At 37.7% G+C, this 22,961-nt stretch overlaps 1 protein-coding gene across 9 annotated transcripts in view; it reads left to right on the top strand.

Annotated features, from left to right (window-relative positions):
* The window catches only part of MAP3K20 (mitogen-activated protein kinase kinase kinase 20), a 169,863-nt gene that overhangs the window by 101,084 nt on the left and 45,818 nt on the right, over positions 1-22,961 (top strand). For all 9 annotated transcript variants that reach the window (XM_069577192.1, XM_069577189.1, XM_069577190.1 and 6 more), the window contains 4 exons: positions 262-348; positions 5,855-5,929; positions 11,727-11,833; positions 19,132-19,267. In XM_069577192.1, coding sequence (XP_069433293.1) covers positions 262-348; positions 5,855-5,929; positions 11,727-11,833; positions 19,132-19,267 — 405 coding nt within the window. The remainder of the gene's footprint in view (positions 1-261; positions 349-5,854; positions 5,930-11,726; positions 11,834-19,131; positions 19,268-22,961) is intronic.

The raw sequence follows: 22,961 nt of genomic DNA, 5'->3' as shown, positions 1-22,961 counted from the left end.
AATTTTAAGCCCGGATGTAGATATTCTACTCCCTAAAGTAGGTTTTGTTAAATAAAAAAGAACAGCAGCAACAACAAAATATATGTATATGTATAAAATACACGGAAGAAGCTCTATGCATGAATATATATGTTTTGCCCAAGTTTCTACAGATGGAGTTGGTTGTGCCTGGTAATTGGATACAGTTAAATGTTAAAGTTTCAGTAATATACCAAAAATATAAAGTACAAGAATAAAAATTCCATTTCCTTTTTGTTCCAGGTTCTCTGGGAGATGCTAACAAGGGAGGTCCCCTTTAAAGGTTTGGAAGGATTACAAGTAGCTTGGCTTGTAGTGGAAAAAAACGAGGTAAGACTACGATTCCCCATTCAGGTACATAGATCAGAAAACAGTATTGGGGTTTTGCAAAAGACTTTTTCATCTTCTTCAAATTGAAAGTAAGTTCACGCTTATGGAAAGATTAGCAGTAGGAGCTAACACAAAGGGTCAAAGTGATGTTATTCCTCATGAATGGACCCTTTACATCTAATTGTTGCAGCTTCACGTCGTGATGCTGTAGATCAAAAATTGTACAAGTACTGTACTAGTTTCTCCGTCTCAATTGTAAAACCTAGGGGTTTGTTCTTAGTGATGAAAGAAGCCGTTGCGTCCAAGGTAGGGGAACAGTTTAACTCCATCTCCTGCGTTTAGGACATCTTTTTTACTGTCCGGGAGTTGATATATCTGTAAGAGACCTTCAGCTACTTCAACTTACCTCTCCCAGCAGGAGTCACTATAGTACAAGAAACTGTCGCTTAGATGAGAATTTCAAAAATAAAAGAAGAAAAAATAGTTTCAAAAAAGGGAAAAATTACAGTTTTGCCACCTACGTTGAACACTACATTGAAGATGAGCTCCTCACTGGAATTGGCGAGGCAGTGGCATAACTGCTCCCTTCTTCATGCAGAGCCTTTCCATTTCAAAAGAACTTCAGTGGCGTAAACAGCGTTTGTGCTGTGTCCCCAGCCTCGCTTTTCTTCTTCCCACAAATTGAGGCTTTCAGTTAGTTGGACCTATGAGCCTACATCAGAGAACATGGTACATTCATATCAAAGAGAGCAACTACATTTTGAAAGGTTTAAAATTGTGACTGAAACGCACAGCCATGGAGATTCTCAGCATAAAGATGAAGCATCCAATATCAAGGTATTATGAGAACTTAGATCAAGTGATGGAAGCACGCAGTTGTCTTTGCAACACTGCAAAACAACTTTATTTCACAAAACTTCTTCATTTCCACATCTTATCTGTGCCCTCCACAAAAGGGAAGGGTGCAGCCTTAGGATAAAATAATTTGCCAAAAGGCAAATATGTAGTAATATTCCCTTTTTAATGCCTTAAAAGAATTAGATTGATCTGCTCTCCATGGTTAGTGCAGGAACAAACTAGATCAATCAAAAAGCTGCTATTGACTGAGAGAAGCCAAGTTTTCATATTTAGATCACATAATCCACAGTTACCTTATTAATTTGTCCTCCTGAGCCATTGAGATTGGATGAAATGTTCATGATAGCTGAAGTTAATGGGAGAGAGCTGCCAATTTAAAGAAAAATGAAAAGGTGTAATATTTAAGAATGTGTCTTACTCATTGTTTCACAGAGGCTGTTCTGTTTTAATTAAATGTGGTGGTTCTTCCTGGTGTGCGATTCAATCAGACCTCACACACAGTATAACTGATTATTTTCATGGTATGAGAACCCACTTGTTTCTGTTCAGTTTCTTTTGCCAGTGAGATGATTAGACATTTAGTTCTGGGTTGACAAATAGAGCAAAGAAGGTTTTGACCTTCTGTTGACTTTGGAGCAGAACACTCAATGTCATTTTTTTTTCTCTGTATCATTTCAAAATAAAGTAGGAAGAAATTTTATTTTAAAGCTGACTGAACTCTCCAAGTATGTATAAGACAGAGTAATTAATATTTTAGAATAATATTTCATTTAAAGGAGGGCAGAATAGCTGTGAATCTAAAGCACTTTGAAAATATTGGAGTATCCATCAAGGATTTTTAAAGCTGAAGAAAAAAATGAATTTAGAAGCTGCCTTTGAGTAGTTGACTTGAGGCTTGAGAATCCCCTATAAATAGCCTTTAGGACCTCCTCAATGGGTGCATGAGGAGGCCCTCTCCCTGTTTGTCTCTAGGGAATCCCCTAGAGTGTACTATTTTATCCATGGGGTGATATGATGATCAGCTAATAACAGATGGGGACTATTCAAATGCCTCCTCTATTGTATTTATTAAATATAACAGTCAGTTGAAAGAAACCCACATGGTGAAATATATTTTCTCAACTTTCTAGTGAACCAAATGCAGATTGGGTGCTACAAGGGTATTTATCCATTCTCATTCTGCACATTCACCAGAAATATGGAAATGAAGTTCAAATGTCGTTTCCATTATCATCATTCAAGAAGATGTCTTCATTTCACCTCATAAATAGTGGCCCTGATTATCAAAACAAATTCTGTTGCGATAGCAATTAAAATAATTCCCAAGGATTTATTTTATAATAAAATTGAGACTTTGACTTAAATATAATTTATAAAAATCCCTTCAGTTTCTAATTATTTTGTTTATTTTTGCTCTGGAATACCTTGGGTTATTGAGTTGAAAAGAGAAAGCTGTAATTGTTTTTCAAAGGCCTCATTTAAATAAAGAATGGCATGTTTAAACTTTTAGGGAGATATTTTAAATGAGAGCTAGTCATCCTAGACTCATTGGAAGTTGCAAAAATATTACAAAGAATTCTGTGTACCCTTCACTCTGCTTCCCCCACTCGTGAGACATAGATATATATATATATATAATATCAGAACCAGAAACTTGACACTGATACATTACTCTTAACTAGACTCTAGAGCTTATTTGTTTTCACCATTTAGAATTGCTTTTTGCATCTATAGGAAAATCAATACTTTCTAAAAATTATATCTGAAGGCCTTTGATTCCAAACCCCTAATAATGAAATAAGATCGTCAAACAATAACTTTTTCTACTATTAAATTCTATTGAAGCTATAATCCACAAAATGCTGTTAAACTTTACAAAGCAAACAATGAACCATTATAGAAGACATGAAGTTAAGAGAGTATTACTAATTTTTAAATCTTACAGGTATGTCTGTATGCCATTGGACTTGCCATAAAACTCAATTTGTAGTCATTCAGAATGTCCTAGCAGTATAACTCCATCTTTTCAAGTACATAAATGTGTTTTATTCTAAGTAGCAAAACAACTATTAACATGGAAATCCAAAAACTTAATCCATTTTTCTTGACTACACTTTAGAAAAAGGTGATAAACTTGACTTAAAAAATAATTATTGTATCTTATGTAGAAAATAGTGCAAAAAAAAAGAGAATATAATCTTTAAGAAAAATGTCATGCCTAATTTAATGATTGGGAATTATTTTCATCTTCAGTTTGAAATCTTTATTTTTAAATATTTAAGGTTTAAGTAGTGTTGCAGACCTGGTGCTAATATCTGGTTGTTTCAGGATGTTTTAATAGAATACCCACAGTTATATAATCACACTTAAATATTTCAAATTCTCTTTTAAAGTACTTTTTAGTGGATGAAAATAATCCCTTACGTAGTGTCTGAGTCTCGATTTAACTGATATTTGAACATGTCAGATAATTTAAAATAATTATGTCTCCTTTTATAATGTCTCACATGTGGTATCTAAAAAGTTTGTCAGTATGAAAAGATCAACACCTATATTCAGCCAGTTCACATTTCAGTTCTTGGAAAATGTGCTGCAGTTACGCTGAAAATGTTACCTGTTAGGAAACCTTGTTTTTCATTACTCATGATGTGTGTTCAGTCACATAATCACAATCACTGTCTGTTTATATTAGTTGCCACCCCAACGATCTTACTTTTTTTTTAAGTAAACTCTTGATTTTCTTTACTTTTCATGAAAAGGTTTCCAGTTCTCATGACAGTAAAATAATAGTGCTGTTTACTACATCTTACTCTAGTCTATGAAATCACAAAACCAGAGGTTTGAAAATGCTTAGTGTAGTCTCTAACTTCCAGAGTTGCTTTTTTTTTTTTTAGCTTTGCTTTAAAGTTTTATTTATTTTGGTTTTCTGATTTTAATTCCAAATACAGATTGTCTGTTTTCTTGCCAAGACAACTATTTTTCTAGTTTTATATGTAGCCTCCTCCAAATCAAATGAAATTGTTTTAAATTTTTTACCTGCAAAACTTCTTGGCAAACAACATTGCAGAAAAAAATCTTCCTACTACAGAGGTTCTCAGCTCTGTCACACCTATGAGTGCACGCTCAGTCACTCAGTCGTGTTCAACTCTTTGTGAGCCCATGACTGTAGCCCACCAGGCTCCTTCATCCATGGGATTCTCCAAGCAAGAATACTGGAGTGGGTTGCCATTTCCTCCTCCAGGGGATCTTCCCGACCCAGGGATCGAACCCCCGTCTCATGTCTCCTGCATTGGCAGGCAGATTCTTTACCACTGAGTGATCTGAGAAGGCCCCTTCATACTCAGTACTCTATTTATAACAATTATTTAATGCTCCCTCTTTATCCCTGAAAGGAAATTCAGTGGTAATACAGCCTACTACACACATTGTATTTTAAGTCAACATAATGCTCTAAATGTAATATAAGAAAGAAATAAATAGGTATTGCAGTGTTTAAATGCTCAGGCAGGATGACAGTAGAGGTGATAATGGAACAATTTTAGATGCTTGCACCTATAAATAAATAGAATTCAACAGCTACAAACACACAATAAAGATGGGTTATTGTGAGTATTAATGATTCCAGTACCATGAGCAACACTATATTGTAGGCGAGAATTTCCCAATATTATGGTAAGGTTATGAATAATGAAAAAATCAATCTACCCTTGATTTATTTCATTTAGTAGTTGCATTCAAAGAAAGTTCAGAGTATTTTTAAAATATTCAAAAAATACTCTACTTAGAAATCAAAGTTAGAGTCTAAGCTCAGAAAAGTATAAAGCTCATTGTTTTCTTGTCTTACATGAACGCACATGGGGCATTTGAAGTTTGGCGGAATGCAGGAGAATTTTTAATCAGGCTTTATGATACATTGAAAGATGCTTAGCATTCTTGACCTGCTCTAGGTACAACCCCCCAGACTTTAAAACAAAAATGTCTCTGTAGATTTGTAAACTGCCTCTGGGAGAATTACATGTTCTATGAGAACCACTGCTCTAGAATGTTAGAACAAGACTAGTCTTCACATTATATTCTTTGTTCTATCAAGTCCTTATATTTTATGGGTTTGGCCAAAACTAAGCCATGATGAGTCATCCATTCAGAGTGTCTCATTTGCCACTGAGAAAATACTTCTATAAAATTATCTCTGTGTTCACGATGTTTTCAGAAGTTGTACACCTATTGCCAAAGCTGAACTGGTTTCCTAGTTACCTGGCCTATTTGCAATTTTCATAGTTACCTATAAAAATACAGTGATCAGTTCATGGTTTAGGTTTATGTAAGTTCCAACTTGCCCCTCTCCTACTGTAGTTTCTTTTGACCAGATTATATATTTTGTTGCATTTGTTGCTCTGAACCTGATTTCTTCATCCACTATGATTCCTCTTTGGAGGAAAAGGTAAAGTGTCATTAGAGATTAGATACTATGAATCTAAACACAAATTCTCTCCAGTCACATATTAATCAAAGGATGCTTTAAATTTCATGTCTTGTTTATGCTACTAAATTAATTCTTTCATATCTTCCAATTAGTATTTCCTTCCTTTAATGAGAAAATGCCTGTATTTTGTTTTGTTTTTGCTTATTTTGTCTTTCTGTCTTACAGAGATTAACCATTCCAAGCAGTTGCCCCAGGAGTTTTGCTGAACTGTTACATCAGTGTTGGGAAGCTGATGCCAAGGTGTGTGTGTGTATATATATATGTATATATATATATATATGTATATATATATATATATATTTGTTGTTGTTGTTATTCTGAAATCTCACTTGTTTGTCTGGCTTTGAGTTTTTAAAACGTGGGTTAATCAAATTCATTACCGAGCAAAACAGGGTTGCTGTTCCTTTGAGCCCCAGATTGACTGTGAAGGCTTTCTGCTGACATTTGCTTGGCATGAAACCTAAAATCTCATTACTGGCTCTCTCTTTCAGCACTCCAGCATTCTTGAGTCAGTAAAAAAGAATTTTGTTCCTTGTTTTTAATCTTCAGTAATAAGTCTTGCATCTTCACGTTATATAAATACTAGCACACCATGCTTATTATAAGCCAGGCACTGTTCTGAACACTTTAAGTATATCAACTCCTTTACTTCTCAGCATATCTCTGTGAACTGGGTATTGTTATTATCCCCATTTTACACATGAAGAACCAAGCCTCGGTTAAGTAGTGAGGTCAAGGCCACACAGCTTGTAAGTGGTGGCGCTGGAGGCTGAACCCAAGCTGACTGACGTGAGACCCTCCACACCACATTGCCTCTCTACACTAGAAGTCCAGTGTGCTATCCATTGCGCTACAAAGCCCCACCACCACATTGCCTTTCTAACCAAAGACCAGGCAAAAGTAGCACTTCTAGAGAAGCTCGATACGCACTCCCTGTGGAGTTTCAGTGATGTTTTTTAAGCTATCACAATAAAGTTGGAGAAATTCCAAAATTGAGGCTTTCATGTGGTTATCACATTCAAGCACAAATGGCCCATTTCCCTTCCCTGCAAAGACTGGTTTAAAAGACTGTCACGTACATACGGAAGTGTTTATAGATACAATGATAGGCGAGTCTTGGATTTGCTTCAAAATACAGTGAAGGGAAATGAATAATGGTATAGATTAAATAGGATTGGCCGTGATGATTTTTGGAGTGATAAGTATATGGAGGGTGTTCTCTCTACTTTGGTGTATGTTTGGAATTTGCTGTAATAAAAAGTTTAAAAATAAAAAAGATCCTCATAGATGAAATATTAGAATGAGAGAGACACTCGAGAAAAGAAAAGTTCAAATTTCTGCAGTCTTTCATGGAAATAAGTGTATCACAAACTGACCTTTTAAAGATAGATCTAGAAAGAAAAAAAAAAAAAGACTTGAAAATGGAATTTCTTCCTTAATTTAAACCCAGTCCCCATATGACTTTAAAGAAGAATGAATGGTAATAATGTACAGAGCCGTTCCCTTCACCTCCTCAGGGGAGGTTTCAGGACCCCAGGAGAATCCATGGATGCTCAAGTGCCTTATATATCAGGGGTGATTCAATCACGACCCTTCCCTTCACCCCAACTGTGGTTACACTTCCTCGCATTCAACAACCAACTTGAACTCTGGCTGATTGAATCCATGGATACGGAAAGCTGTGGTTTGTCTAGGCGAAGTAACTCAGAAACGCTTGGTGAGTATGGGAATCGTGTTAGCATCACACAATTCAGGATGGACCATAAGTAAAGCCCACTGTTCCATTCCACAAGTGAGAGCAACTGAACTCCAAGCACATCAGCGCAGCCAGTAGCACAGCAACGGACACAGAACCAAGACAACCCCTTCTCCCCTGCCTTGTGCATTTCACCTTTGCCCTGATAAACCAGCAGGCTCAATTGGCTTTCACTCCTGTTCCTCAAACGACTTTCACCCTTTTTAGAGTTCTGTATTTACTTAGTTTTTTTTTTTTTTTAAGAATTTAACAATTTTTAAACTGTTTAGTACTTTTGTTTAGGATTACTATTGTTTTCTGAATTTTTTGACAGAGTTGATAGGTTTTGAATGGTCTGTCTGGCCCCTCTGTGGGCCCTGCTTTAAGCGTGTGATTTTGCAGAATGTGGGGCTTTTTAAGCATGAAGAGAAATGCCTGCACTTTGCAACTAATCTGGTGGAAATTGTAAGTGGCTATTTGCAAGCTTTCTATAGAATATTTATTTTATATGATTAAAATGCAGTCTTTCCATATGCTACCACTTATATGTCCATTGTGGCATATTTGGTCATTTTGGTAGTATTTTTCTCTCTGATGTAAAAGTGGAAGTCGCTCAGTTGTACCTGACTCTTTGCAACCCCATGGACTATACTGTACAGTCCATGGAATTCTCCAGGCCAGAATACTGGAGTGGGTAGCCTTTTCCTTCTCCAGGGGATCGTCCCAATCTAGGGATCAAACGCAGGTCTCCTGCATCGCAGGTGGATTCTTAACCAGCTGAGCCACCAGGAAAGCCCAAGAATACTGGAATGGGTAGCTTATCTCTTCTCCAGGGGATCTTCCTGACCCAGGAATCGAACTGGGGTCTCCTGCATTGCAGGTGGATTCTTTAGCAACTGAGCTATCAGGAAAGCCCTTTCTCTCTGACACTCAAATAGAAATTTCACTCGAAATTATTAGTGCTGAATTAGATGAATGCAACTAAATCACTGTAATTGTAATTTTATTTCAGTATGCAAAGCAGGTTTTTAATTTCTTAATCTGTAACTCTGTACTATATTAAAATTCTAAGAATATACGTTTATGGTATATTAATCAAATGATAGTGTAAACACCTACACAATAAGGACATTAGAGTTGATGCCATGAAGCTGGCATGTCTTTTTAACAGGTAGTAAGCTGACGCTTCTTTAATACCAGAGGAGTCTTGTCTTCTAGCACTGTGAAGTATGAAGAAAGTTTAGATCAGTTTTTTTGTTTTCTAAATTCATGGCATTTTATTCTAATACAACTAATACATGCCCTCTATATTTGATTTGATTATGCCTGCAGCTCGCATTTCTAAGTCATTGCTCTCTCCTGTAGACATACCTTACACGCCTTCTTTATTCCTGAAACGTGTTCTTTTCCTTCTTTCCCCTCCTGATTACTTCATCATCCAGCCTTCCCCAGTTATTCTGTTTCCCCTGCCCATACTAAGTACTCCTTTTCCTGAACCACAGTCTGGGTTACTGCCTCATTTTATGCTGTTGCATTTTAAAAAATATCTTTTCTTCCTAAATGGATTACAGGCTCCACGAGGAAATAGAGTTAGTTTTTCTTTGTCTCCCTATAGCATCTTCTGTAAATTTAGCAAGTAGATGTACAATTTGTTGTTGACTAAAGAGGCCAGACCAAGGTTTATTTCCTGAGAGTGCATGTTTTAGTTTTCTGGCCAGAAGGAAGGAAGGATTAGTCATTCAATCATGTCTGGCTTTGCGACCCCATGGACTGGGGCTTGCCAGGCTCTTCCGTCCATGGAATTCTCCAGGCAAGAATACTGGAGTGGGTTGTAATTTCCTTTTCAACCAAGAATACTGGAGTGGGTGCAATCTTCCCAACCCAGGGATTGAACTCAGGTCTCCTGCACTTCAGGCAGACTCTACCATCTGAGCCACCAGGGGAGCTCTTCTCTGGCTAGAAGTATATAGCAGTTCAAACAGAAGTTGGTGCCAGTCCTATGCAGATAGATACAGCAGTAGTTGGTTAAAGTATATTTTAATTATTTTTATTTTCAGTCCTTAGAGTCTAGAGTATTAACACAGATTAAAATGTTCAGCTCACCTGTAGAAGTATGTTCTTTTGCAACGAGGCGGTAGACATGTGTGCAAGAGAAAAAACTGCTCTTGTGTTAGATAAATGTTGGGTCATGCCAATGGGTTTGATCAGGTGCTCAAAAAAAACCTTTTTTTTTTTTTTTTTAAGAAAAGGAAGTAAAGGTGGGTATTAGTTCAGGTTCTAAAATGACATTTCTAAAAAAGGACAAAGCAATAGTTAAAGCTCCAAGTTTGATAGGAAGTAATATCTTACCCTCATGTGATAAAATATCTTGAAGGATTAAAGAGAATAGACCCTGGTTCTGTAACTTGCTACTTGTATGATACTGGGAAATTCACATTTTTCTGAGACTGATCTTCCTTACCTATAACATAAAGATAACAAATAATGTATACAGATGCTTAATAAATGGTTCTGGTTGTGCCTTTTTAAGTAGGCAGAGCCTACATAATACATAAAAGGAAGCTAAGCCCCTTTGGAGGAAGATCCTAGACCACATGTTGTATTCTGTGATCAAAATACTCATGAAATATTAACATATGATTCTACATTGCTGCTATGTTCTGAATGTTCACTTTGATAATTTCCATCTGGGAGCATATTCTAAATATGAAATACAGATTTTTCCAGGGATACTTGCCATCCAATTACAAAAAATGTTTTACCTTATCTTAAGAATGATTAAGTGTAGGCAAATATATTATTCTTTGAAAATTTATCAGCTCCTCCTGCTTCTTTTCCATGAAAAATGAAAATCCTATATATATTATATAATTAGCTCCTGTACAAACAAAAAAATTAGCTCCTGTTGCTACCTGACACATGGATGGAGAAATTAAAATGGAAACACATGCAAAGAAGACAAATATAATTTTTTCAAATTTCCAACTTAAGGCACTTTTTGCTTATTACAAGGCTTAATGTACCATCAGTGACATTTAGCTACCTACGCCCTTTTTTTAAACACACACACACACCCTTGAAAGAGGACAATAACGGCAGAACTCAGAATAAATATTCCAGTTTTATATTCCTAAGAAAAAATTACCTTTCTTAATGTAGGAAACACTCAAGTCCTAAGAGCAAGCCACCTCAACATTCTTTCTTCTTGTTTTTGTGCTCCTAAATTAAAATGCATGTTTTAATTGCGGCAACTGTAATTTGTTCAGAAATGGTATAATTATGAGGCGTGATGAAGAGAGAATGTGCATCACCCTTGTATTATCTTTCTCCATTTTTGCTTTAACCTTTTGTCTCCACCTTGGCTAGAGTCTGAAGAGATAGACTAGGGTACTTTTTGCTAGCTAAAGAAATACACCTAACCACTGCTTTTTCAATTTCTGGTAAACAGTACGTGAGAGTTTTCAAGCACCAAAGCTAGTTATATTATGGAATAACCATTGAGAACAGTGAAGTTATGATGGCTTTAAAATTGGGGAATTTTTTCTCTGAGCAGCTGGTTTAGGAACTTGTATAAGTTCTGCTAGATTAATAAGTAATTCTCCTCCAACAGTTTATTATAAAAATTTTCAAACACGTGGAAAAGTTGAAAGAATTTTGCCGTGAGCACTGGTATACCTATCACCCACTGTGCATGCGTGCATGCTAAGCCGTTTCATTCGTGTCCGACTCTTTGCAACACTGTGGACTGTAGCCCACCAGGCTCCTCTGTCCATGGGGTTCTCCAGGCAAGAATACTGGAGTGGGTTGCCATGCCCTTCTCTAGGGGATCTTCCTGACCCAGGGATCAAACCCATGTCTCTATGTCTCCTGCATTGGCGGACATGTTCTTTACCGCCAGCACCACCTAGGAAGACCCCTATCACCCAGACCCTACCGTTAACTTTCACTATGCTTGCTTTATCACATAGATGACTTTTTAAAAGACTAAACTGTTTCCTTTCAGGAGTCTTTAAACATACCTCAAAGAGAACTAATTAGTTCTTACCTAACCTGGAAAAATACTGTAATCATTCCAACCTTAGACAACACAATAGAAAAATGACATCTGAGCCTATTATGAATAATTGATTGAAAATAAGTATGGTTCCTATGCAGTGCGACAGTTGTGAAAGAACAAAATCAGGATATTCCAGCATATCTTATTTTGTTATGGTGATTTGACCGTATTGCTATGCTTGTGGATTTTTTCTTAAAGATCTACTTTCCTAAGTCCCAACAAGTGATTATTTTTTTCTCCTTCAGAAACGGCCTTCTTTCAAGCAAATCATTTCAATCCTGGAGTCCATGTCACTCGATTCGAAGCTTTCTGACCAGTGTAACTCATTCCTGCACAACAAAGCAGAATGGAGGTAGGGGCCTCCCACCCCAGGTCACATCAGCTGGCTCCAGGGGGTTGTGGGCGACTGGCTTCGGACAGCACGAGCACCTGGGAACTGGGTGACAGTCCCAATCTCTTAGAAACTGGGGCTTTTTTGTGTTAAAAAAATTTGGAGATTGAATAAGCTCTCCCTCTCACATGTAAGCAAACAGTGTTCCTCTAAGCGTGTTGCTTTATCATATATCTAAGTATTTAGGAAGAATATTGAAGCAGTATCTTCTGAGACAAAAGGCGGTTAGCAGACACTCCTTCTGTGTACACTCCCTGTTAGGAAACGTTAGCCTCTGTGCAGTGAGAAATCAAAATACTGTCTGGTTGGAAATAGGCAGAGTACTTTTTCTGTTGATGGGAGGGGTAGGGAGACTGTAAAAACACTTTTAAAATAAAACTTTCAATGTTATAAATCCTATTACATTTTGTCAAATGTAAACAAGCTAAGTAATGAGAGAATTGTATTGTGTGAGGGGAAGAACTAAGCCAGAGATGAGACACTGGAGCCAGGTCACGTGATGTACAATATAAATAGCATGTTTGGGCTCTGACATTATTTCTCCCTGACTCAGCAGAGATTTAAGTAACTCACCCCTGCTCTTGATAGCTATGGGTAGTAACATGACGCCTCACGCCACCTGCCGATAGCAAATGAATACTACAGGCGCTCAAAAATGACGGAGTTGTTTAGTCCTGTGATTGCACATTTCTTTGGGCTTTCTGTTTGGTGTTTTACAATAACCTTCTTTACTTTTTATTCTTGGAGAATCTCTAGGACCGGTGAGTTAAAATGAATTTTTACTTAGTAATATAAAAGTAATACTGTTTGCTAGAGTCTAGGTATGAGGGACTTTGTTCTGGGCTCAAAAAATAAACAAAACATGTTAGTAATATTTGTTTCCTACAGTACACATCTAATCAGATCACTTCCCTTAAATCAGTATAAGGAGCTCCCATAACTCTAGGACAAAGGCCAAAGCACAAGATTCATGACACCCTCTGTGCTCTTGCTTTATCTTGAGTGTCATTCTACCCCTTAATTTTTGGCTTTGGTCCTTCAACATGTGTCGATTTCTCCCTCACACAGAATCCTTTCAAATGCAGTTTCTTCTGTATGAAATTCATCCCATTTCAGCAGCATACCAGCCCTGATGCCCAGACCCAACTTGGCTCTGATCATATTGTTTCAGATAGTGGCTGAAAACAGCTCTCCTTCAAGCAGGTGTGTCCTGACCCCAGAGCCACTGAGGTTCCGCTTTATGTGCCCTGAGAGCATCTCCTTCACACCCTGTGTTGAAGTTAATAAGCAGGTCTGCAGGCTGTTGTTTAATAATGGCGTGTGTCTTGCTGGCTAACATGTAAGAGGGTCAGATCATCTCTTCTGTTCATCGCTGTAACTGCAGTATCTAGAACCTGTCTTGAACACTGCGGTTGCTCAGCAAATACTTGGAGAAGGAAATGCCATAGTAGCAATAATATTGAAAGACGTCGCCATATTACACAGGAGGATAGAAACATGTCAGTTGATTTGTTTGCTTTGATAGATGTGCTCTTGTATTCGTTCATTCAGATATTCATTAAACCTTTGCGAAAAGTTCTTTAGGTGTGGGCTCTGGTGATGAACAGAACAGTAACAGTGCACTTGGGGTTTAATATTAGATTACTAAATACAGATATACAAATAACTTTCTCATTACTGTTTTGATAAATATTAGGACAGGACAGTCCTGGATGTCTGAGACTATAAAACCATGAAATCTGATCTAGTCTGAGGGTTTAATAAAGGGATTCCCTGAGGAACTGCTGTTTGATCTGTTAGCCAAAGGATTAGTAGGATTTTAATACTACTATTAATATCCATGAGCTAGGGAGCCTGTAAAGTATGTCAACACAACCAGAAAATAGGGGAGAAGTTGGTAAGTTTTCTGTATTAAAATGCAAAACCTCCGTAAGACCAAAAGCAATACCCACCATCAATAAATTTCCTAGACAAACGCCATACTGTTACAGCTTTTTTCCCTAGTTGATATGTCAGTTGTTCTAAAAGTTTCTAGTCTCAGGACTCCATTACAGTCTGAAAAAATCATTGAGGACTCCAAAGGGCTTTTGTTTAAATGAGTTACATCTGTCAGTATTTACCACATTCAAAATCAGAACTGAGAAAAAAGTTCAAATAGGTATTTATTGATTCATTTGCAAAGCAATAATTAATCCTGCTTCTGCACTCAGCCTATGGTGCTGTCCCATGTCAGGAAGCAGGTGGAAAAGTCAGCACACCTGTGAGAATGAGAGTAGAAAGGTAAATCATGCCGTAATGTTATTCTGAAAACCAGTCTAACATTTGAAAAGCTCTTATAAGTCTGCAGATTACGCTTGGAAAACTACCACTTCTGTCTTTAAAATAACATTTTAATTAAAATCTCACACTAGAAGACCTGAAATGGCATTTCACAAAAAAAAGAAGTCAAAGGGTCAATAAACATGTGAAAAGTATTCAATCTCATGTAGCAGCCAAATAAAAGGGAACACAGTTTATTCGCCAGATTGGCAAAAATTCATATCAGGAAAATACATGGTGTTGTAAACTTCCTCACACTTTGCTGGGGGAGAAGTACCTTTCTGGAGATCAGACACCTCTCCCACTGCAATTTCATCCCTAAGAAAATAAGTGAGAATGTGTGGACATTGGTTTATCACAGCCTTTAGAACGGTGAAACTGGACGTGAGCTTCAAGGGAAACAAGATTCATTTGGTTTTGTGTGTGTGTGGTTTTTATGACTTAAAAAATTACAATAGCTCCATACACAAAACAGTGTTGAGCCTTATATACAGATCTGATAAATGATTTTAAGATCAATGCTACAGTCCAGTATGTTCAGAATGATCTCATTTGTTCTAAAATAAAAAACATATTTACATGTACATATATGTGCACATAGGAAAAAGTACAAAAAGTTCAATATTATCTTTTTCTCTACAATAACCGTGGATTAGTTGAATAACAAATATTTTTTTAATGCTTCAAGCTAAAAAGACGAGAGAAATAAAATTGGTAATACATTAATGTATTTTAATAAAAGGCAAACAGTTGCCCAGAGGGCTTCCTCATTGACTCTCAGGAGCTAGTTAATCCTGAGAGCTGGAGAAAGGATATATATCTTTACCAGAAACTCTAAACTACACTTTAAGAGGCAGCAGAGCTATTTTCATTGAATCTGGCAATTGATTAAAACCATGGGGAATAATAATACTAATGAGTAACAGTCATGAACACAGCTATTGTCATTACATTCTTAACCCGATGCTTTTACTTTATTTGGGTTATCTTTTTAAATCCACACGGCAGCCCTAACTTACACCACAGGTGCAAGAACCAAGACATGGACAGGTGGGGCAACCCGCCTGAGATCACGCATGTGAGACAGAACCAGTGCTGGAAACCAGGGGCCTGGCCCCAGGGGCCTCCATGGACACCCTGTGTGGCGCTGTCCCCACCCTTGTGGCCACTGTCAGGCCACCTGCTCATTGGTGTGCAGTGTCCACTTGACTCGACTGATTCCCGTTTAACAACGAGAAGCATCACAGGGCAGGATGGGTTTAGGTGATGACTAAGGGAAAACAACGACCCCACCCAGTGTGCCAAGGGTTGAAAAGAAGAAAATGTTTCTTCAGGTCACCTGGACGTTTCAACGGACTTCTCCTCTCCTTCCTCTGACTTTTATTTGGTACCTGAAACCGTGAGTCTAGAGTCCAAAGTATGTGTAGGAAGTTACGAGTCTCAGTGAAGTTGGACTCCTGTCCTGCTCTGGTGTTTCTGGCAAATGCTTGTTTGCTAATGGAGCTTCCTCTATGCCTCTACACCAGATGAAACATCTAGTCTTAGAAAATTAAATGATTATCCTGAAAATTCTTTTTGAGTCTAGGTTATTAAAAACCACATCAACTATGCCCTTTCCTTTAAACTAATAAATGATAGGAAAGAAATCTAGTGTCTAGTGAACCTTTCCTGTTCATCACATGTTCATCTTGTTTCTCCTCCTATGATTAACAATAGTGGCCACCAACATTAAGAACAGGAAGTGTGGTCCTCTTGGTCACGTTTTCAGTTCTCATGGCCCCAATGTGATTGTCTGCAGGCCTGTGGTCACCTGCACTGAATGAGCTCCGTGGTGCTTGGTAGAGAGTTCAGCTCCCTTTCTCTTAGCAGAACACTCTGCTGGCTGCACTCTTCCTCAGTGATCAAAATACTCACTCTGGCACACCTTCATAAAAACAAAATACAGGGACTTCTTGGTGGTCCAATTGCTAAGACTCCGAGCTCCCAATGCAGGGGCCCTGGGGTTCCATCTCTGGTGAGGGAACTAGATCCCACATGCCCCACATAAGATCTGGCACAGCCAAATATTTTCTCAAAAAACACAAAGATTAAAAAAAAATTAACCTTTGAAATTTGCATTTAGCACAAATCATTTAATATATAACACTAAACGTAATTCAGTTCAGTTCAGTTCAGTCGCTCAGTCGTGTCTGACTCTCTGCGACCCCATGAATCGCAGCACGTATCTATTTATCTTGTAATGTATATAATATAGCTGCTTTTATGAATTGATCTTTTATTTCAAAGTAAGTTTCTATTAAAAGAAGATAATTATAGTTCATTGCCTGTTTCTGACAGAGGGAAAACTGATACTGGTTGAAGCCAACCTTAGTTGGATTCGGTTTAAGAGAAAAACCATAATCTCCATCAACTTAAAACATACAGACTTTATTTTCAGAACAGGGAGATTACATAAATGCATCAACCAATGCACTTGATGCAAAACAATACATCAAGAAAAACAGAGGGGACAGCCAGGGGAGCAGCTGTTTTGTGTTGCCCTCCGGATTGGGGTTAGATCTCTCGTGGCATAAGATCTTGCTGTCAGGATCCTAGGGCTTCTGGGAAAGCCGTGTATGGGAGCTGACCCTGAAGACACAGACTGAGGAGGCCTACTTATTCGGTGTTTTTCTGCAGCAGCTCTCAGCTTACCTAGCTTACTTAACTGTTGATCTGTTTTCCAGAAGGGCTCAAAATCAGAGTGGGCTCCCAGAGCTGTAACTTGAGATGAATCCTAGGCTTAACTTACAAGTGAAATCAAATGTGCTGGCCACTTTACTCTCTTCAGAACGGACATCAGTGAGCTCAGCCCTCCTGGCAGGAGAGTTGGGACTGGGCTTGGCAGCAGCCAGGCCCCTACCATCTCCCAGAGCCCCGTGTGCCCAGCTCTGTGCCGCCTTTTCTCACCCTCTCGTTTACTGAAGATGGCTCATTCTTTCTTTCCTTTTTGTTGCTTAAGTTTAACCTAAGATCTTCTACACTGAGTTTGTTTGTTTTCCCTCAGTCCTCCATTTGAAAAATAAAAACATTTATGAATGGGCATAATATTATGTCTGAAATACAAAATAAAATTTGGATTTTATGATACAGTCGTAATTCTGAAAGATTGCCGATTTGCTGCCGTTCTTTAGGGACTCTAGTGTGACTTACATGGTTTTATAACTTTCAAGTGGCACCACGAAAAGGGGCAGAGGGTTGACAACAGATGCTTTTACACTTGCTTTCCTGGCGTCCCTTGCTCTGCAGACAGCCTGGGAAGTAAAGTGTGTGACCCAAGGCCAGCTCCACTTCAGCAGCTGTTCCGAGCTGGATTTGGTCAGTTGATAGCCACACCTTTTTGTTTTCATGTATTTACTTCTCATCTATTCTGGTTTTCCCTGGACATAAAAAGGCAGACTTGGGCTGCACACATCTATTAACTTTGATCTGGGAGCTTCAGACTTCTGGAGTCAAGACCTCAAACCGAGTCGCACAGTCTGACATATAGGTGTGTCTCGGGGCACCTAGCAGCAGCTTTTGGCTCAGCAGCTCACCTCTTCCCAGTCCCTTTCTCACTCTCCGTCCTCCTCTCCCCCTTCCTCTCTCCCTCCCTGTCTCTCCTTGCTCTCAGCCTCTCATTACTGTTCCTTTTCTCACAAGGCCTGCAGAAACTCACGGGGAGGAACTTCCAACTCTTGGAGCATAAGTTCAGACCTAAGCACGACAATAGCCCTGAAGGAGAAAGAAACTTACACTGAGCCATCTTACCAGCTTTAATTTCTATCAAGGACTGGTTTCTGTAACTGGACTTGTTGTTCCAGTGAGGCGGGTTAACCCGTAGAGTCTGGGAGGGAACTAACTTGCTTTTAAAATTATTAGAGTCGAAATGAACCTTAGTGTTCATCTGATCCAGGATTCCTCACACTTGCCTGACTGTAAAAACAAACTCATATCAAATAATAGAAATTCCTAAGCCCTACCCAGCCCTACTCAGTCATGAGCTCTGAGGAAGGTCTTAGGAATCTATGTTGTATGGTATGTTTTGCCCAGACAGTTAATTATTAGGATCAGGCAGGTTGCGGAATCCTGATAAAAGGTAACCACCACCCCATACAGCTGAAGAAACTGAGTCAGGTTAACCCGTAGACTGCTGGAGTTACTCAGCCAGTGACTAGGCTAAGGTGAATTTACTAGTCGGGTGACAGTAATCATCTAACCAGAGTGTCATTTTCCCATCTCTCTCTATGCAAGATTAAAACCTGTTTCTTGGGGCTGTAATGAATATAAGATGAGCTGATATACAGGAGAGCCAGAGGACTATGAGCATTTATTAAATGGCTAAACCAAGACACCAGTTCCATGGCTCAGGCCCCAGACAGTGGTTCTTCACTGCTTTGAGAAAGTATCCCAAACTTATGTTTCCAAGCTAGTTTATATGTTGATTTTGAAGGATAAGAAAGATGTCCTATTCTTTGCTACTTTGTCGTTTAATCAGTAAGTGTTCGACTCTTTGTGACCCCGTGAACTGCAGCGCTCTAGGCTTCCCTGTCCTCCACTATCTCCCAAAGTTTACTCAAACTCAAGTCCATTTAGTCAGTCATGCCATCCAACCATCTCTTCCTCTGTCGTCCCCTTCTCCTCTTGCCCTCAGTCTTTCCCGGCATCAGGGTCTTTTCCAGTGAGTCACCTTTTTGCATCAGCTGGCCCAAGTATTGGAACTCAGCTTCAGCATCAGTCCTTCCCATGAATATTCAGGGTTGATTTCCTTTAGGGTGGACTGGTTGGATCTCCTCGCTGTTTACTGTTTGGCTTCAAAGCACAGGTTTTAGCCTTTTCCTTTGATTAAGCATTGTGATGGACCCCTCAGCACATAACACCTCTTGAGCAAAGCTGAGATTTGAACCAGTCATGTCCTCCTGCAGGTGTGAAATAGAAGCCACTCTTGAGAGACTGAAGAAACTAGAACGTGACCTCAGCTTTAAAGAGCAGGAGCTCAAAGAACGAGAAAGACGGCTAAAGATGTGGGAGCAAAAGCTGACAGAGCAGTCCAACACCCCGGTGAGTGCTCCCTGCAGGGCTCACTGACACCCCGCCCCCCACTCGCTCAGGAGACTGGCTGAGCTTGGCAGCATGGCGCCACCCCCCCTGCCGCAGCCTCACTTGCTGCCTCAAAAGGACCTGCATTTACACTTGAGTAGTGCTTCTTACCTCTTTTCAATTAACAAAATTCCAGAAATTTAGAAGAAAAGCTTATCCTGTTTCTGGCTCTTTCCCTGAGAACTGTTACTCTGTCAGTGTGTTTGTATGTTAGAATTACAAAAATGAAATTCAGTGTATTTTTGCACCATCTGCAGTGTATTTTGCACCATCAGGTCCCCAGAGCCTGTGCCTTGAGGCATTAACTCTTTAGAGTGAGCCTATCAGTAATTCATAAACATTACACCAAGGCAGTTAGTTGTCCGAGAAAGTCATTGATGGGTCAGAAAACCAGTTTTCCTTCTAAAAGCTAACTTAATGATCTATAAATGACGAGTATTAATAGTCCTTACTCAATGTTAGGGTCATGATCAAGGGCAGCAAAAAAGTGGGAAAATAGTTCTCTCAGGACAAGCTTCAAGTATTTACTCTGCCAAGAAATATCTTGTTTTTTTTCCAAATCTTGTATTTGGATTAAGATAAAAATTCTTCTTAAGAACTTCATTGTTTATACACTTAACTTGAGCTTATATGTTGACATGATATATTAAAGTCTAGTCAAATTTCACCTTTCTTTCTGGTTTTATTTTTTTCACTACTAAAAAATAAAAATTGTGTATTGCAAAAATATGACATTCAAATAAAAACAAACTACAAATTTGTAAAATTAAATATTTAAGATAGAAATATAGAGAGCTCACAGAAATAACTTTAAAAAAAAGCCTAGGACACCAACAGAAGCATGGGGAAAGACTACAGATCCATAATTCACAAAAGAAGAGGCACAAATAGCTAATAAACGCAAGAAAAGTTACTCTAGGAAACAAGGAGAACATTCTTCCCTATTTTAAATAATTTATTATTTAAAGAATTAGGTATAAATTTATCATTGGCTTTTCCAGGGTTTTAAATGGGCAATATATGTCCACCTTAAGATCACAAGAAATAATGATTAAAAGTACACTTGTTATATATTTTAAATTCATGTTTGATAGTTACTTTGGCGATTTTTACCCCCCCCCCCCACTTAAATGTCCTTTAATTTGTGATCTTTAAAAAACTTTCCTATTTTTTAAAGTCTTAATCTCTATTAAGCAGCCAGTGCCCAACTGCAAAATATTTAACAGTGTCTAAAGAATAAAATAGTTTGCCTCTTTTTCCAATTTATGGGAGAAAGAAGCCGATATCCAAAAAAGAAACTACAGTGAAATTAAATGTTTATTATCAGACTTAACTTTTTAAAAAATGACTTTGGTTATCCAAGGAATCCCAGAGTAAGGGACTGTGTAACAAGTAAACTTACTTGTCATGCGTAAGACTGTCTTGTGGTATTAAAACAGTACCACATTTTGTAAATTCGGTAAACTTTATCTTGGCTTTCAAGAAAGAAATTAAGGAAAGCTTCCTGTTACGGTTGAACTAGCAGGCTCAGAAAGCATTGCGCTAAGGATCTGCAAGAGAACATTACTTCTCCCAGAACTGATGAGAAGCAAAAATATGGCCACCTTCTGAAGAGTTGTGGGGGCTTTTAAGTACATTGAAATCTTAAGCTATAAAGCGCTGCATGGCTTGACTCTTTCTAAATGTAGCGTTGTAAGGAAAAAAAAAACTTTAAAGGACCCCTTAAAGTATGCTTTAGAACCTCTCTTTGGTTTACGGGCATTAGTTTTGCTAAGAAATTATGGGCTGCCTTGCACACATTATTGCTATTAGTAACGCAGCTGTGTAATAAATCATGAAACCCTGAGTGCACAGTAGGTTGTATGCTTGTGTTTTAACTGCAGAAAACTTTCTGTAAAGGAGCTGCTCTTAGGGCTACCATCTAACAATGGACAGCATGCAGCACAATCTCAATGAGATTTTCTTCCTTTTTTTTTTTTTTTTTTTTTACCCTATAAGGCTAAGTTTTCTTTCTGTACAGTACTTGCTTTTAACATCTCTTTTGCTTAGAGCTGGTATTTCTGAAGGAAAGGTTTGTGCTCAGGTATTTTATAAGTAGTTTTTTTCTTTTATCCTCACATCAGTTTCTAGTTGACTTTAGATGAGGTTTCTGAGAAATGGATAAAATAAACCTTTTTAAAAGGAAGTGGCTGGAGACTCAGTAGCTAAGACTGTGTAGCCTCATTTTATAACTTGATATTTAAGTAACATCATAAAAAATGTATTATTGTATTTATTTCAAGGAAGAACAGTCTTTAATTCCCTGAAATTAAAACATTAGTTAAAGATATTTGGGAAGATGGATTCTCCATACACAAATATGAACAATGTTTATTTTTAACAATTCTTGTAGCTTGATATAGAAATTTTACTTCTTTTAAAAATAAAACTTATTTGAGAGGCATTTTTTGAGATCTTAACATAATGTGAGGAAGGACCTATGAAATAATAAAGTAGATAAGCAACAAAGAGATCCTGAAAGTGTGTAACAATTGAAAAAAAAATTTGAGAGGCTGGGAAATTTGACTGCAAGAAAAGGAATAGCCTGTTTCCGGTCTTAAAGAATTTAAAACAATTTCTTCTATGTAGCTGCTGATTTTTAGCTGAATTATGTAAAGTTCTTATTGAACTAATAACTATTGAGGTCTTTTCCTAATGAAGTTAAGATAATTTTTTAATAGAATTCATTTCCAACTTTAATGTAAAAATTTGGAAATTGGCCCTAAAAAGTACCTTTACTTCCAGAATGTTAAGATCATCCCAGAGTTATATTATTTGTACTTTATCATAAATTTACCCTTATTTACACAGCATCAAAAATATGTCTTAATTTGCTTCTTCCTCAAAAGAAGAGGCAGTCACTCGTTCCGAGCCTAACAGTTCTACCCCTGAAATGTATATGAATGACATTTATGGAAATATGTTGGCTGTTTAAAATAATTATGTATGATTGAAAATGTCTGTATCCATTATGAGAAGAATTCCTAGAAGATAATTCTGCTAAAAGAAGGAAACTTGTAGAGATAGAGACCAAGGTGACAATCTAAATTAATACTCATTTCCTGTCCTCCCAATTTTCAGATATTTACATACTTGTTTATACTTAGATGTCAGAGATGACCTAAAATTTGTGTATAAGTGAATTATTCCATAAATTGGATAACTAGTATTATATATCTGCCTGTATTAAATAATAGAGACAAATGAATTCTAGACTGCTTTTTAGTACATAGTCAGACACTTAATCTAGCTAAAAAGATAGCTAATGACCCAAATCTCCCTAGAACTGTATTGACTACCAAACTGTTTTTATGCTTCCTCTAAGCTTTTCTTCTTTGGTACAGGGTTTCTTGTTTGTTTTGTTTTTTATTACTCAAGATTAATCTCTACTTAATTTCTTCATTAATATAATAGTTAACTTTTTCCATATGAATTTGGGAAAAATTAAGAGAAATTCTAAAAACTACTTCGTTTTTGCAAAATGAGGGTTTAAAACTTACAAGTTCCTTCCAGTTTGAAAATTTGGCTTGCTGTAGTGCTTTGCAAACTTTGATGTGATCGACTCTGTCATTTGTAAATCATGATAAACATGCTGGAGCCAAACCTGCCATTAATA

This window comes from Ovis canadensis, chromosome 2 (assembly GCF_042477335.2).
Source record: "Ovis canadensis isolate MfBH-ARS-UI-01 breed Bighorn chromosome 2, ARS-UI_OviCan_v2, whole genome shotgun sequence".
Taxonomy (NCBI): Eukaryota; Metazoa; Chordata; class Mammalia; order Artiodactyla; family Bovidae; genus Ovis; species Ovis canadensis.
This window is presented reverse-complemented; position numbering and strand designations above follow the sequence as displayed.